Source organism: Lepisosteus platostomus, chromosome 24 (genome assembly GCF_059453375.1).
Source record: "Lepisosteus platostomus isolate fLepPlt1 chromosome 24, fLepPlt1.hap1, whole genome shotgun sequence".
Classification (NCBI taxonomy): domain Eukaryota; kingdom Metazoa; phylum Chordata; class Actinopteri; order Semionotiformes; family Lepisosteidae; genus Lepisosteus; species Lepisosteus platostomus.
In genome coordinates, this window is record NC_142634.1 from 9,407,276 (window position 1) to 9,421,698 (window position 14,423).

The window sequence follows — 14,423 nt, forward strand, 5'->3', positions numbered from 1 at the left end:
AAGGGGCTGTACAGACCGCGCAAGCGCCAATCACCGGGCTGGCTGCACACTCGTCCCATTGGTCGTGCGATGACCCGAGCAGAGGGACCGAGTACGGCAGCCGCACTAGGACAAACCTTGTCCACCTTTAAACACAGGAGGTGGATACACCTAATCGACTTGCGCGCTGTGGTACTAACGCTTTTATGAATGGCGACTCTGTTTGTAAAAAATGTCCCTCTCCGTTGTGCTCTTCAATTCTCCTGCAAGCATTTAAGCACGTCGTGGATCCGGGCTTTAAGTGTCAGCGGAAAAGAGGGAGGGTGAGGTGTTTAGCTAGCTGCATTACAGTATCAGCATATTGGCGTGTACCTTAACAATTAATTACTAATATGTTGTCGCTCCGAGGAGAAAAATAGGTCTGGGGTTAATTACAAATTAAAATATCGTCCTTCTTGCTAACACGTTAGTTAAATGACTTGCAGTCCAACCAATATAACAAAACCCGGACTCTTGGAATTTTATCTAGCTAGCTCGATATTTCACGTCCTATAATATTGCATTTTGTAACAGTCGTAAAATAAAAAATATATATTCTATTAGAAACACAGACGTAAACATTGAAGCTTTTTTTTTACGTTATTGTCTAATGCGCAATATTTTAATCATTCTTAATTCTTAGTTCAACGAGCACTAGCAACAATGCACCAATACCTAAGATTTACACCAGGACGGGAGATAAAGGTTGGTGCCGTCTCTGTTTTACAACATAATGAAATAAGCATTCGTCGAGTTAATATTCCCCCCCGCGATTTAAAAAAAATGTACCTGATAGGATCTCATCAGTAAATCAACCTTGTTATTGCTCTCTGCCGGAAGGATTCTCCAGCACTTTCACAGGGGAGAGAAGGCCCAAGGAAGACCAGGTGTTCGATGCATTAGGAACAACAGACGAGCTGTCTTCTGCTATTGGGTAATATGAACAAACTCCTACATTCCTGCTGTGCACTACATCCCAAAAAAACTCAAAGCTCTTCATATACAGTTGGGCTCCTCATCAGTGAAGTGCTGCATCCAGTCTGTACCAGCAGCCCCACTACGCAGCAGATCATGTAATCAATCAGTCAATCAGTCAAAGTTTATCAATTGCACAACAATACAGCGTGCAGCAGTAGAAGCTGGCAATGAAATGTCTTTTCTGCGAGCTTGGGGGGTGTATATCACAAAATTAAAGTTACAAAATAAGGTTACATAATAATACATAATAGTGCGCTAGAAATGGAATAAAATAAACTCAGACAGAGCTCAATATAAATAGAGCTGCAATGTGTCCAGGGTGTGTGCAATATATTATGTCCAAGTAGTGCAGTGTGCCGAATACAATGAAAACCGTGTGTCCATGTAGCCATTAGGGGTGATTTGCTGAAGGAGCTGCAGGTTGGCTGTTTAGCAGTCTTATTGCCTGGAGGCAGAAGCTGTTCCGTAAACTGTTAGTCTTTGACTGAATGCTTCGGTACCATTTACCGGACGGTAGGAGAGAAAACAGTTTATGACTGGGGTCCTTGAGAATGGACCTGGACCATTCTGGACCAGTAGGGAGAAATTGCTTCCCCACTTGAATTAAGGGGGAATTTAAGCCCGATCCTGCAAACCCGGAGCGGAATGGAACAAAGGGCTGTGGGAATCGGAACAAGCTACTCAGCCATGCTGGTGAAGCTGATATGCTGGCGGTTTTCAAGTCAAGAAACATGTGGATGAGATCCTCGGATCACTTGACAACCGAAAAAGCTAGACGCCCCTCGTGTTTGTCGCCTTTCTGGCGTAGCCAGGACACCTGGGTTGACACCCCTACTATTATGTAAATATGATGATATCCGTATCGGGTATACAGAAGGAAAGAAGGAAGAACGCCACCTACTGGTCTAAACATCTGTTACAGCAGCAGTCTGGTTTTCCTTGGAGGCCTCCCACCCCACTGCTGACCAGAATCAGTCTTGCTTTGAATCTGAGATGTTACCAGACTAGGCTGGAAGGTGGCAAAGCTGCTGCCACTGATCCTGAACATCATGGAGTTACATCATATACAGTATTGACAATGAACAGTGTGATCATACAGGACGGGGTCGTGCTTCAGGCTCAGCGAGAACAGAATTAAAATATCCATAAGGGTGTTTTGTGGGGCACTGGTTAGCACTGTGGCCTCACAGCACTGGGGCCCCCAGTCCAATCCCAATCATGGGGAGCGACCTGCCTGGAGTTTGTATGATTACCTGTGCTTGTGAGGGCTTCCTCCCACAGTGCAAAATATCCTGGTAGGTTAATTGGCCTCTGGGATAATTGGCCCTAGGTGTGACGGTGTGTCTGTTTGTGTGTGCTCTGTTTGGCTGGCTTCCTGTCCACGGTGTATCCTGCCTTGAGCCCATTGCATGCTGGGATAGGGTGTTTCTGTGACCCTGGACTGGAAGGAGAAGTTAGAAAATGGATGGATGATGGACCATTTGTCACATGTTAAATTTAGTGCACTTTCTAAAAAAGGAGAACACCTTTTTCAAAAAGAAATAATCAAGGGGTAGACATATTTTCCAATCGTGGCTCCTTTGATTTCTTGTAGTGTAACAGATGTATATTTATAATAATAGTAATAATAAACTTGATTTTATATAGCGCCTTTAAAGGTGGCTTCTCAAAGCACTTTACATGATGACAACAACAATAAATAAGAAGAATACACAAGATAAAACACAATTACAATATAGAGAGGAGACCATGGATGGTAGTACTAAGAAAAGCAGAGGGGTGAAGAATGGAACCAGTTAAGTAAAGGCTTTTCTGAAGAGGGTTTTGAGTCTGGATTTGAAGGAGTTTAAAGAAGGTGACTCTCTGATATCCTTGATATGTAAAATATTTGACAATGGTGTAAAATCCTTGCTAGATAGGACTCTCTGTTCTTTCTCCAGATTAGCCAGAGAGTTCTGCCTGGATCAGGGCCATGTTTTCACAGAGGAGCTGCACAAGGTCAGGCTTTGGAGGGTCATACGCCGCTCAAAACATCATGCATGAAGAAAAGGGGTTTATAGTTTGGAGATTTTTAGTAAACAGCTGAATAAAAACAAAGGAAAACAGGAAAAAATTGTGGGCTGTGTTCAAATCAACAGTATAAAAACAACTTCATAGTTAGCCTGTCTCAAATTCACTTAACCTCCCTGACGATTCCTTCATGATCACACTCTCATAATCGTGTGGGGTCATAGTATGGATGGTGGTCATCCTCCAAACTCCAGTTACACCATAAAATAATAAAATAACACATTAAGACCGGAAAATTAGTTCAAATTTGCTCATCCACAGATTCAGTGTGTCCTGCAAGATGTTGGATCAAACATCGCCACTCCCCTGACATCTGCCAGACAGAGCCACATAGGTAACTACTAAAATGAGTTTGGTTGGGTAATGCTAAAAACAAAAGCAGTGCTGGTTGGGTTTCTGGCAAAGCTGAGTCCAGCTCCTAAACCGCGTATCCTCAACTTTCAGAGCACAAGTAGCAGTTAATCCTTGAGGAAAATGGGAGCAGAAATCACTGAAAACAATCTTGTGTTGCTGGTTTCAAGGCTTTGAGTCAATGTAATATTTACAATATTTAATGAAGGTTATGTATACAATAAAATGAAATCTAGGACTAAACCAGGGATTTAACACGTAACCACTTGTATAAGAATGTAATAGGTCACAAATTCCTCCTGATATCAGGATTTTTCAGTTCTCTCAGCTAACTACATGAAGAGATGGGAGTGTTGTACTGTAGATGCTCTAATTCCAGTTTTCCCCTGAAAACCTCCCTAAAATGCTCACGTTGCAGAAAGGACAAAGTTCGGCACAGAGCCAGTCTTCGAGCTGGAGCGCTGGATTGATAGATACACAGACGAGCTGCCACCCTTGACCAGCTTCATCCTGCCTGTGAGTAGCCTCTTCCCAAAGCCCCCTGGCACAGCCCCCGACTCGCCGAACAGCATGCACCTACCGCCAGTGACTTGCATCCGCTTGAACGGTAACCAGAAGCGAATGGTCACATGTAAAACATCCATTCAGGCACTTTGCATGGTTAAGTGAATATGTTAACAAGGTCGCCACAACATGAAAGGAGGAGGAAAAAAAAAACTCCAACGAGCTGCCATTGTGGATCCATGTTTCCATGTATTAATTTAGTTTCATCTCTCCGATAGAGTGACTTGATTACCAGATTACTTTGGCTCTTGGCGACTCATTGCATGTACCTTTTCCCTTCATGAAGATGACTGCTAAGCTATATAAAGACATGCTCAATCTTGAAATACCTTTACACTGTGCAGTACTGGACGAAGATGGCATGTTGTGCACTGTTGTAACAGAAGGAATAAGGTTCTTGATCCCAAGATGAAGTAAAACAGATTAGTTTATTGCATGCAAGGAACAATAAAGCCGAAGTCTTGTTTCCCGCAAGAAACAACAAAACCGAAGTATTGTTCGATGTGCCGGTACAAACTTTTAGGTTATATAGTCCTTGCTTGCTGCTTCAGATGTCATTCGGTGTTATGGTAAGGGGGGGGGGGGGGTCATGGTATTTGGCCAGTTGAGAGGCCCTGGCCAAATGGTCAGTTTAAGATTATGCCCCCAGGGGGTTCCTTGCTCGCATCTGGAATCCTTATCAGTTAACCCCCTTTCCTGCCATAAACCCCTGTTGCTTAGAAGTCTAATTTTCAGGCAGAACTGACTTAAGTTATTAACCCTTTTAACATCTTGTCTCTTACTTCAGCACCAATGCCTGTTCTTTGTTTCTGCAGTCTGGAGGCAAGAGCAGTGCCACATTGCACTTGGCCCGGGCCGTGTGTCGCAGAGCAGAGCGGAGGTCAGTGCTGCTTCACAGCCAGCATTATTAACAGTAGCTGGGACTGGAACCCAAAGACATCGGGTATCAGGATAACTTTCAACATCTTGTAGCACATGGGGAAACTGCTTTCTCAATAGATTAGAATGATGTATAATGAAACTTCTCATAGTAGGGGCCCAGCGTCAAAAGATTGGGCAAATAGTTCACAAACTCTAGGTCCTACCAGAAGAAAAAAAAAAACTGGAAAGCAAAAAATGTATTTTGAGAAACCCATCGATATATTTTCCCCATGATGACTCATCCTGTACACTCTTTAAAAAAAAAACAATGTTTAGGAATAATCTAAATAAGTGGTGTTTTGTAGAGTGGCTTAAACTTTCTGTCTTCTAGCGTGGCCCCGATTGTACGAGCAGGAGAAGCAGATGCCAACGTAGCCAAGTACCTGAACAGGTACGGTACGTTTCGGGCAATTCTCTGCCTCCAGATGTAGACTGGAGGACATCCTGCAGCAGTGTACCGCAACCCTGCATGAGCAGTATAACATCACACATGAAGGAAGCTCTAGGTATGCTTTAAGGCGAACAGATTGATTCGCTGAAAATTTTCCCTTGGCATTTGCTCGCAGGCTCAGCGATTACCTGTTCACTTTGGCCCGGTATGCAGCAATGAAAGAAGGAAAGAAAGAGATCATCTACAGGAGGCCAAAGGAAGAGGGAGAGAAATAACCCATCTGGGAAAGTCATTACATCTGCACCTTGAAGAGGCCACCGTGTATATACGAGAGATGTGGCATGTTCAGTTTTTTCCTAAGTGTTGTTGCAATATACTCAAAAATGTATATCTAATGAAAATGCAATGCATCCTGATTTTGAAAATACTTTCCAGGATCCATGTTCTTTTACTTTTGGCTAAATCTGGAAAAGAAAGTAAGGCATGGCTAGCACTTTCTTTACTATTTATTTTCAGACTCCCCAAGAATATTTTGTACAAATATATGTTTTATTTTATGCACAACATGCAAACAGTGTGACAAACGTGTAAATCAATCTACACGGACCAGGCAGTTAAACAAGTGGCCTCTACATTAAGATTAAGCACTTCACAAAGAAATCAAGCCACCAAGTTAGAAACTGGCAACATCACAAGCAGGTATACAAGCAGCGCCTATGGGGAAAAAAAGACAAGGGGTATGATTCTGATCAAAGCAGTCAAAAAGTAAATGTTTAAAACCTGAATAGCTGGGAAGTGTTAGGATACTGGTACAACTGGTTATAAATTCCTTTTACATTTGGAGGTGCAAAATCATTCAGATCTTAAATACATCACCTTCACAGGTCCTTGAAACAGTCTCTCTCATTTAAGGTTTACAGTACAGTTATCTCTTAAGTATTTCAGTCTGTTTGCTTTGTAGGAGACTATCAGTTAACTCTGCACCCATCACATTTCTGTAACCGTTTTTGAAGAAATCCCCCTTTTCCTAAGTTTAAAGTTATGCAAACACTGCACAGATGCCTATATTATACCCGAAGGTGACTCTGTAAGCACTGCAAAATACCCTTAGGGTTGACCTCAGACTCCCATACTTTAATATAACGTGACAACACTCCTACATTTGTGCGATACTCAATAGTGTGGTCTCTAAAGTAGCTTCAACATTGTGGGCATGCACTAGCTATTTAGTTACAGAAATAGTTTTGATGCGACGAGCATGCAGAACAGACTGGATAAGAACATAATTGTACTGCATTACAATGTCTAATCCTCCTTTAAAATTAGGGAAAGATTAAAATCCTTCTAAAAGCGCAATATGTTTCTTAACCAAAAGTTAAATGCATTATGTACCTTCATCCTGAAGAGTCAATCTTATGTATGAAATCATTATTTCAAAACCAGTGAGGGAGAAATTTCTCAAACACTACATGACTTGTTTATCCATGACCACTGCCTACTTTTACTGAATTCAGATTTTTTCCATTTTAAGAGGGACTATGTCAAAAAACATTGCAATTTTTAGTAAAATATTACTGTTTGATTACTGTGTACCATTTGAAAATGCTAATCAAATACATGACCTTTTGTGCCTGCCTTCAAATTGTACATTTTCGGAATGCCGATAAAGCTAAACCACTTACAATGGTTTAGCAATGAATGTTGCACTTAAAATATAGCGGCACTATAGAGTGCTGATACAGATGGAAACAAATTTGCAAAGCACATCTTGTTAAAGTGGTTTGTAAATTTGTTCCTGCAATGTCAACCCAAGACCCCCCCCTTACACACAGAAACAGCATCACAAAGACAACAGACAGTGAACACCTAAGTCACCGGTAAGTGAACCCAGCTCCAAGACCTGTGAAGATACATGCCACACCTCTAGCTCAGTCCTGGCCAGTACACCTCGCGTCCTACAGTGTTAAATCTGGTGCCTTCTGCTCCATTTCAGCAAGGAAGCAGGTGGGTCACTAGACCAGTATACCTTCCTTCCCTTGCAAAAGGCATGTCTCTGAAAGACGCAAGACTCCAGGTGCGGGGTGCTCGGGCCCTCACAGGATCTGGCACCAGGCCTGGCTCTTGCGGGACAGAGAGCCGGCCCACATCATGAGGGACAGGCTGCGGTCCTCGTAGGGCGGGTAGCGCAGGTAGGTGACGCACTCGATCCGCGTGCCGCGGAGCACGCAGGACTTCTTGTGCGAGAACGTGTCGAAGCTGTAGCGCCCGTGGTAGGAGCCCATCCCGCTAGCACCTGTTGGCCCAGAGAGGACCAGGTTAGAAGAGCGAGCCGAAGCGAGCAGTGCTGGCTTTTGCAATAATCGTCCGTTGCAGAACGTCTGAATTCAAGTACAGCTTCAACCATTGTGCATTACCTGAATGGCCATGCTACTGAATATCACATTAATAAACTGGGGGTTTACTGTAAGCAAGATGGACCCAAAGAGTCAAGGTTACCTACTCTTGTCCACGGAAAAATTATACCAAATGTCTTCTAGGCCGAACTGGCATGTGTGGTCTGAACTTTGTCACTGTAGAACGTCAGAAGCAATGCATTCAGCCTCCATCTATGGATTGGCTTCCCCACTGAGAGCTGGTGTGTGGTGAGCGGACTTGTACTATGCAGTGCTTTAAGCGTCCAGAAAAATCGCTGGTGTAAGAAATTAAGTATCTCTCAAGCTGCGAATGTTGACAAGGTGGTGTTTCGGGAGCAGGATTAAGATCTAAAGCAGTAATACATAACTTTTATAGCCAAAGTTCGCTTAACTTTTATACTAAAGCTTTTAATGAATTTATTCTTGGCATTACTATGTCAGCCTGCTTAAGCCCACCCCTAGCTTCAGTTGAGTATTACTATGAGTATTGAGCAGATTGTGGTACGGCACCTTTTCCTTTTATCAGATTGGGTTTAGGTACATTTAAAATCTTAAATTTTGCCCAACACTGGAAAGAAATGCATAAGAGACATAAGGCAAATACCAAACTTCTCAAATGCCTCCATTCCTTACCGACTCCTCCAGATGGCATTGTGGCCATCATGGTCTGCAGAATGCTGTCATTGGAGCAAAAGCTTCCACTGGAGGTGCATTCCATCATCTGGGAAATAATCTGTAACAAACACCAAGAGGTTATTTCAGTCCCATCCCAGATGGAATACAGTAACACAGAGTTTGCTAGTTAGCTTTGGAGGCATTTCAACTTATTCAGCAAAATCTTTCCTTCTTTTATAATCCTATTCTCAGAATACGCCAGTTGGCCACTAAAATCCATGTAGGCTAAGCAGGTCCTGACTGTCTGCTTGCGTGCGCGAGTGCTGTACCTTGCTGTTGTTAGAGTAGACGTACAGACACAGAGGCTTCGGCTGCCGGCGAATGAAGGAGATGGCCTCTTCTGCGCTGTGTACGGTCAGGATGGGAAGAACTGGGCCCAAGACCTCCTGCTGCATGATGGGGTCCATCTCCTGCACATCTGTCAGCACTGTGGGAGCTGACGGGACAAGAGACGTTTCTAGATAAATAGTATTGATGGGTTTGCCATTATTCATGGTTCACACGTGTGAAAGGGCCAACGTAGTAAAGATTTGTTTCCGCGGTTGAAACCGAAGAGGGCCTACAGAGAAGCTTTCAGAACACACGTTAAGCTTTCACCTTCATTCAGCAACGAGACATCCTTTGTAGCGAAGCGCTAGAGAACTACAGTCAAACTGCTGTACTCATTGATTGGCAGTGGGGATCAGTTCGGTTCCCTTTAACTTTTTACACTGCAGGAACTGGAGCCCATTGCTTTTGAGAGCCATCGATTCTTGCACCGTTCCTCAGAGCCTTGCACCTGCACCAGTATTACAGCTTTTGATGCATGTCTTTTTCCAGGCACGCTTACCTATGTATCTCTCGGCCTCATTCACCTGGCCCCCTACTGCCACTTTCCCGGAGCTCTGCAGCAGGTCACGGACGTGGGCGAAGTGCTCCGAGCTCACCAGACGCCCGAAGCTGCCGGACTGGCGGGGGTCGGGGCCATAGAAGTGCAGCAGGCAGGCCCGCAAGGCCTGCACCAGCTTGTCCTTAACTTCGCCGTGACACAGCACGTAACCGGGCGCCGCCGCACTCTGGCCGGCGTTCTGGAAGCGCGCCCAGGCAATGCGCCGAGCGGCAGTGCTTACATCGCAGTCCCGGTCCACGTAACAGGGATTCTTTCCTCCCAGGACCAGAGTGACAGGCGTCAGTGTGGGGGCTGCTGCCTTCATCACCCTCCCCCCATCGACACCGCTGCCTGGAGGGCCAAGCAAAACCAGAGATCAGGTTGGCATTCGTCCTCTGGGACATTTCTGAGAAACTCGTCACCAGTTTTCAAATGAGGCAAAAGGGGTAGTTTGGAAAGCCTGAGGACATCTCTCTAAGCACTGCGGTGCATTGCAGATCAAGACAGAATCAATGCCAGTGGTAAATATTTTTTAATGCTAGCAAGATGGCATGTATAACATAAAAAAAGAATTACCCAAATGTGAAATAAAGTGGTTACCTGTGAAAAAGACGTGATCAAATTTGAGTTCCACCATGTCAGTGAGGTCTCCAGGCCCACCGCGGATCACATGATAGCACTCCTGAGACAAGAACCAGCATGAACACTGTTCTGGGGGGAGTGCTAAGCCCTTAGAGGGCTTAAAGGCTTTGCATTGGAGCATACATGCAAATAAGCATTTCATTGCACTTCTGCACATGACCAATGGAACTGAATGTGTACTACAGAAACTTACTGAAAGAGGATTTCCAATTTACAGATTTCCAAACCATTTACGTAGCAAAGAACAACCATTTCCTGACCTGATTCATCATTCTTAAATTTAGTGCCTGTGCAAGTGTCCATTAATTAACTTAATGTCCTCTGAAGAGCCCCATTAAAGTAGCTGTTAAGCAATTAATGAGCCTCCAGAAGCCCTGGCATCATGGTCTGTTAAGTCTGATGCACAGTGGATGGAGTTCAATTCTTCATTAAGATGACGAGAGAGGCAGCCCATGCAGGGGAGTTGTCCGATTAAGGTCCAGAAACTCACATTGTCCAGGTAGGAGGGGAGAAGCCTCTGTAGCAGCTCGGCAGCATGAGAGGTGATCTCAGGGGGATTAATGATAACACAGTTGCCTGGGAAACACAATAAAACACACAGCAAGCTCTCTCCACCTTGACGTGGATATCCACCCAAGAATATTAATCTTTGGTTGTTAATGCATGTGAAAAGGGAGCTAATGGGAAACTAAAGTCACGTTTCAATGGGGAATAACCAAGAAAAAGCAATGTTCTGCATTATTCTTTACAGCCACCCATCTCCTAGTTTTTTAGGTCAACTACGTGGATAAAACTTCTGCTAGAATATAAACAAACTCTATAGCTGTCAACGTAACTAGGCTGTAGTGTAAAACACTACCAGTAGGTATTTTACATCGTCAGACACACTAAGGTAACATCTCTAGGTGCGAGCAAATACATTTTTTCTTCAGGTAGATCCAGGACTGACTAACGCGCTCTTTCAAATCCTCATAACCCCCCGACTGCGTGTCCGGGGAACCCCGGGCATTGCAGGTGTCCTACCTGCGGCTATAGCACCAACCAGCGGGACAAGGCACAGCTGGATAGGGCTGCTCCAGGCCGCAACGATCAGGACCACCCCCAGGGGCTCGCTCACCACGAAACACTCATCCAGCGAGGTGGTCTGTCACAGAAATAAACAGCCAGCCTCACAGTGGGGCACCGCAGGCCCTGCTATTCCACAGCAAACACCTCCACCTGCTGGCACACCGTGTTTCTGACCGAGACAACTAACAAGGTCATCCCCCCCCCAAGAACAACACACATTTGGGTATTTAAGATTATTTAAAGCTTGAGTTTACTTGTGTATAACTGGTTTGTAGGAAGTATAAATTACTTTTTTCCCCCCCTCCCTGAAACTTTTGTCAGTTCTCAAAGATTCAATTCCTTCAATACACTGTAAACCAGAACGTCGACCTACCGGAAGGAGATCCCAAAGGTTTCTATAAGACATTTTTCACAAACTCTTATTTTCCCCATTCCTACCCGGCACTAATCCAGACGCGTTTTCCAACACAATTCTGCAGTTACCAAAGCACACGAGGCAGAAAGGCAGACAGACCCCAGTTAAACCCATGGCGAGGGGAACAAGCTGGAGCCAGAGTTATCCTTGGCACACAGCGCACAATGCACCGTTTTGTAAGACAGGCAAATTGCACAATGTTTTGCTACACAGATTTACGAAGTTGAACGGTTTCTTATCCTTTTACTTCAGGAGGCCCCTTGAGCTCCCCCCCCCCAACGTAATCCGAGATCCAAGTTCCTTCATAAGACGACTACATAACCGTGACATTATGTAACACTTTAGTCCTACCAGACACTGCACGCCAAGGGTCAATCGTGAGGGGAATAGGGTGGCACACAGGCACTTTTCCAGCAAACCCCACACAAACAGTAAGAAGGCAGTGTGGTGGCTGTGTGGTTCAGGATCTGCGCCTGTGGCTGGAAGCTTGCCGGTTTGTATCCCAAGGCCAGCAGAGGAATCCTACTCCGTTTGGGCCCCTGAGCAAGGCCCTTAACCCCAGCTGCTCCAGGGGGGGCCGTATAAATGGCTGACCCTGCGCTCTGACCCCAAGTTTCTCTCTCCCCGTCTGTGTGTCTCATGGAGAGCAAGCTGGGGTATGCGAAAAGAATTTCCTAATGCAAGAAGCTTTACATGGCCAATAAAGTGATCTTAAAAAACAAAAAGAGTACCAGGGTGCGCTCCACGCGCTCCGGCTCCATCCATTTCTTCAGGTTGTTGATGGCGAAGAGGGCCTCGTTCTTCACCAGCATCACCTCCGACAGCAAGGTCTCAAAGCGGGGCTGCCGAGGGAGGAGGGATCCACTTTTCTAGCAGAACACTTAAGCAGTGTTGCAAGGAACAGAGCACCAATGCCAAATGGAAGTCATACTGTAATGAGCGTTTTGAGAGGGCTGCGTTTAAAGGCTTTAAGGAAAAGGTTTATGATGGCCCAGAGGGTTAAAATAAATCAAAAATAGGCTTTCATTATACTTCACCAGCACAAAACCTGGTCGAAAGGGGCTTCTTATGAACTACTGATTCGAACAATAAAAATACAAGTGAGGCAGCCAAGAGAACGTTGGGCACAAACACCTGTTTCAACACGGATAAAGAAATTCACACCCGCATTAACAGTTTTAAAAGGCAGTTCTGTTTTAATGCAAGCGGTCACAGGTTTTGTGCCGCTTTGACCTCTTGTACAATAATCCTCTGCTGCACTGCTTGAGCTCTCGATCTCGCATAAGCCACCAGCCAGCTCAATATGCCGTTTGCCCGAGGCAGAACCGGCTACAAGTCTGAACCGGCATGCTCTGCAAGCCGGCATCCGGAGACCGCCGTGCCCACCTTGTGGAGGTCTCTGGAGAGGGCGTCCACAAACTCATTCTCGTGATCCCCCAGCATACGCACTAGCCCCTCCAGCTGGGCGAGGCGGAAGGACTCCCGCGCCGTCCTGCCAGCCTGGAGGGCAGCCCTGGCTCTCTTCAGGAGCTCCGCACACAGCGCAGGGCAGGACTTCACGCACAGATCACTGGAGCGGGTTCTACAGGCGAGAAAACGTCAATATACCGCACCAGCTTCCCTCTGCACGTCCGATACGCACGTCGCTACTCTTTGTGTTCAGTCGCCTCACAAATCATCATGCATGATATACAAGCAAAAATACATTTTGGCAACAATAACCAGTGCTTTTACTGTACATTTGTAATTATATTAAAATATAAAACCATAGGAATTTGACCAGCTCATATTTTTTAGGAGGAAACAAAATCTTGATATACTTTTAAGGGAGGTTTTGTAATGTCCTGTTAGGATCTAATACAATATTGCTTAAGAGGTTACATCTGAAATGTTCCCTACACGTTTAAACATGGATTAGATCAGTTTCCAACCTTTCAAAAAGTTAAGTTTGCTTGCTTTGCAACTAATGTTTTGATTTTCTGCTTCCAGCTGGGACACAATTGTTACGGGTCGTCTGAACTTTCTTCGTTGAGTTCTAAGAGGCTGTTAAAATCAGACCGATGTTCTTAAAACAGTTTTGCAAGCGTGAGAGATGCTTCACACCCCGAGCTCAGAGAAGGGACAGAAAGTGGGAATAATATTAAGCTTACTTTTGTCGTTTAGCTCGTTATTTTAAGCGCAACCCTCAAAACCGTTGCTAAATTGAAGCTCTTCTATTCTGACAACGAGCAACAGACATAAAATTAAGAGCTCACTAAGAACAGAGCTTGTATGAGCGAAAAACCAAAGCTGTCCATTTAAGAAAAATACCTAAATAAAAATATGCAGCCATTTAACGTTATGCAAACACAATATTAAACACCAGAAAAAAATATTACGAACAATACTGAAGGCTTTATCAAAAGAATGGTCACACGAATTAAGATGTTTGCTGGGTATCTAAGCATTATTCAACTGCTTTAGCGACTATACAGAAAATAAGCAAATTATGCATATCTGTTTACATGGATGTTGACTTCGGTGGGCTCTTATTTTATTTCTATTATAAAAAATGATGAATTAAAGATCGACATTAACACACCGCACCTACCTCCTTAATGACTTAAACCACCGAGAAGGAGAGGGACTTGTCTGCAAGTTGGACATCCTTCACAAAATGTTACTGCAGAAACAGACTAACCAGAAAAGTTTGGCGTTTAAATCTTAGCGTCTCTTTGGACACTTTCAAAGTATTAACGGGTCTCTGAGGCTGCGCAGTAGAGTTGATCTACCCCATGACTAAAACAGGAGAACCACAAATTACAGACGGGGAAAAAAAAACGCAGGTGGGCTTTTAATCAGCCATTGATGACTCCAACTTTTTTTTAAAAGTTGAAGCGTAAACAAAACCCATTTGTCACTACCCTATTTCGTAATCCCTTTCTGAGACCCAATACAATAACTTATAGGTTTATATTAGTATGTATTTGGCTATCAGCACACGTCGATTAAAATACTTATAAAAAAAGATCTGAAATAGTTTTCAAACGCTTGTATTGTTTGTCCCCC

The 14,423-nt window shown here is 44.4% G+C and overlaps 2 protein-coding genes across 2 annotated transcripts; one reads left to right on the forward strand and one right to left on the reverse strand.

Moving 5' to 3' along the window:
• Positions 1-115: 115 nt before the first annotated feature.
• mmab (metabolism of cobalamin associated B) lies at positions 116-5,720 on the forward strand. The gene is made up of 9 exons (XM_088617796.1): positions 116-302; positions 662-723; positions 859-952; positions 2,937-2,994; positions 3,328-3,400; positions 3,836-3,933; positions 4,797-4,861; positions 5,234-5,293; positions 5,469-5,720. Exons 1-9 carry the CDS (start codon positions 190-192, stop codon positions 5,566-5,568), a joined length of 723 nt encoding a protein of 240 aa, XP_088473922.1. The 5' UTR covers positions 116-189; the 3' UTR covers positions 5,569-5,720.
• A 103-nt stretch (positions 5,721-5,823) lies between these two features.
• aldh3b4 (aldehyde dehydrogenase 3 family, member B4) lies at positions 5,824-14,126 on the reverse strand. Its single transcript, XM_088617793.1, has 10 exons — positions 13,966-14,126; positions 12,762-12,957; positions 12,107-12,217; positions 10,916-11,036; positions 10,383-10,468; positions 9,851-9,932; positions 9,212-9,601; positions 8,652-8,818; positions 8,341-8,440; positions 5,824-7,586 (listed from the first exon to the last, which is right to left on the reverse strand). Exons 1-10 carry the CDS (start codon positions 14,019-14,021, stop codon positions 7,387-7,389), a joined length of 1,509 nt encoding a protein of 502 aa, XP_088473919.1. The 5' UTR covers positions 14,022-14,126; the 3' UTR covers positions 5,824-7,386.
• Positions 14,127-14,423: the final 297 nt, after the last annotated feature.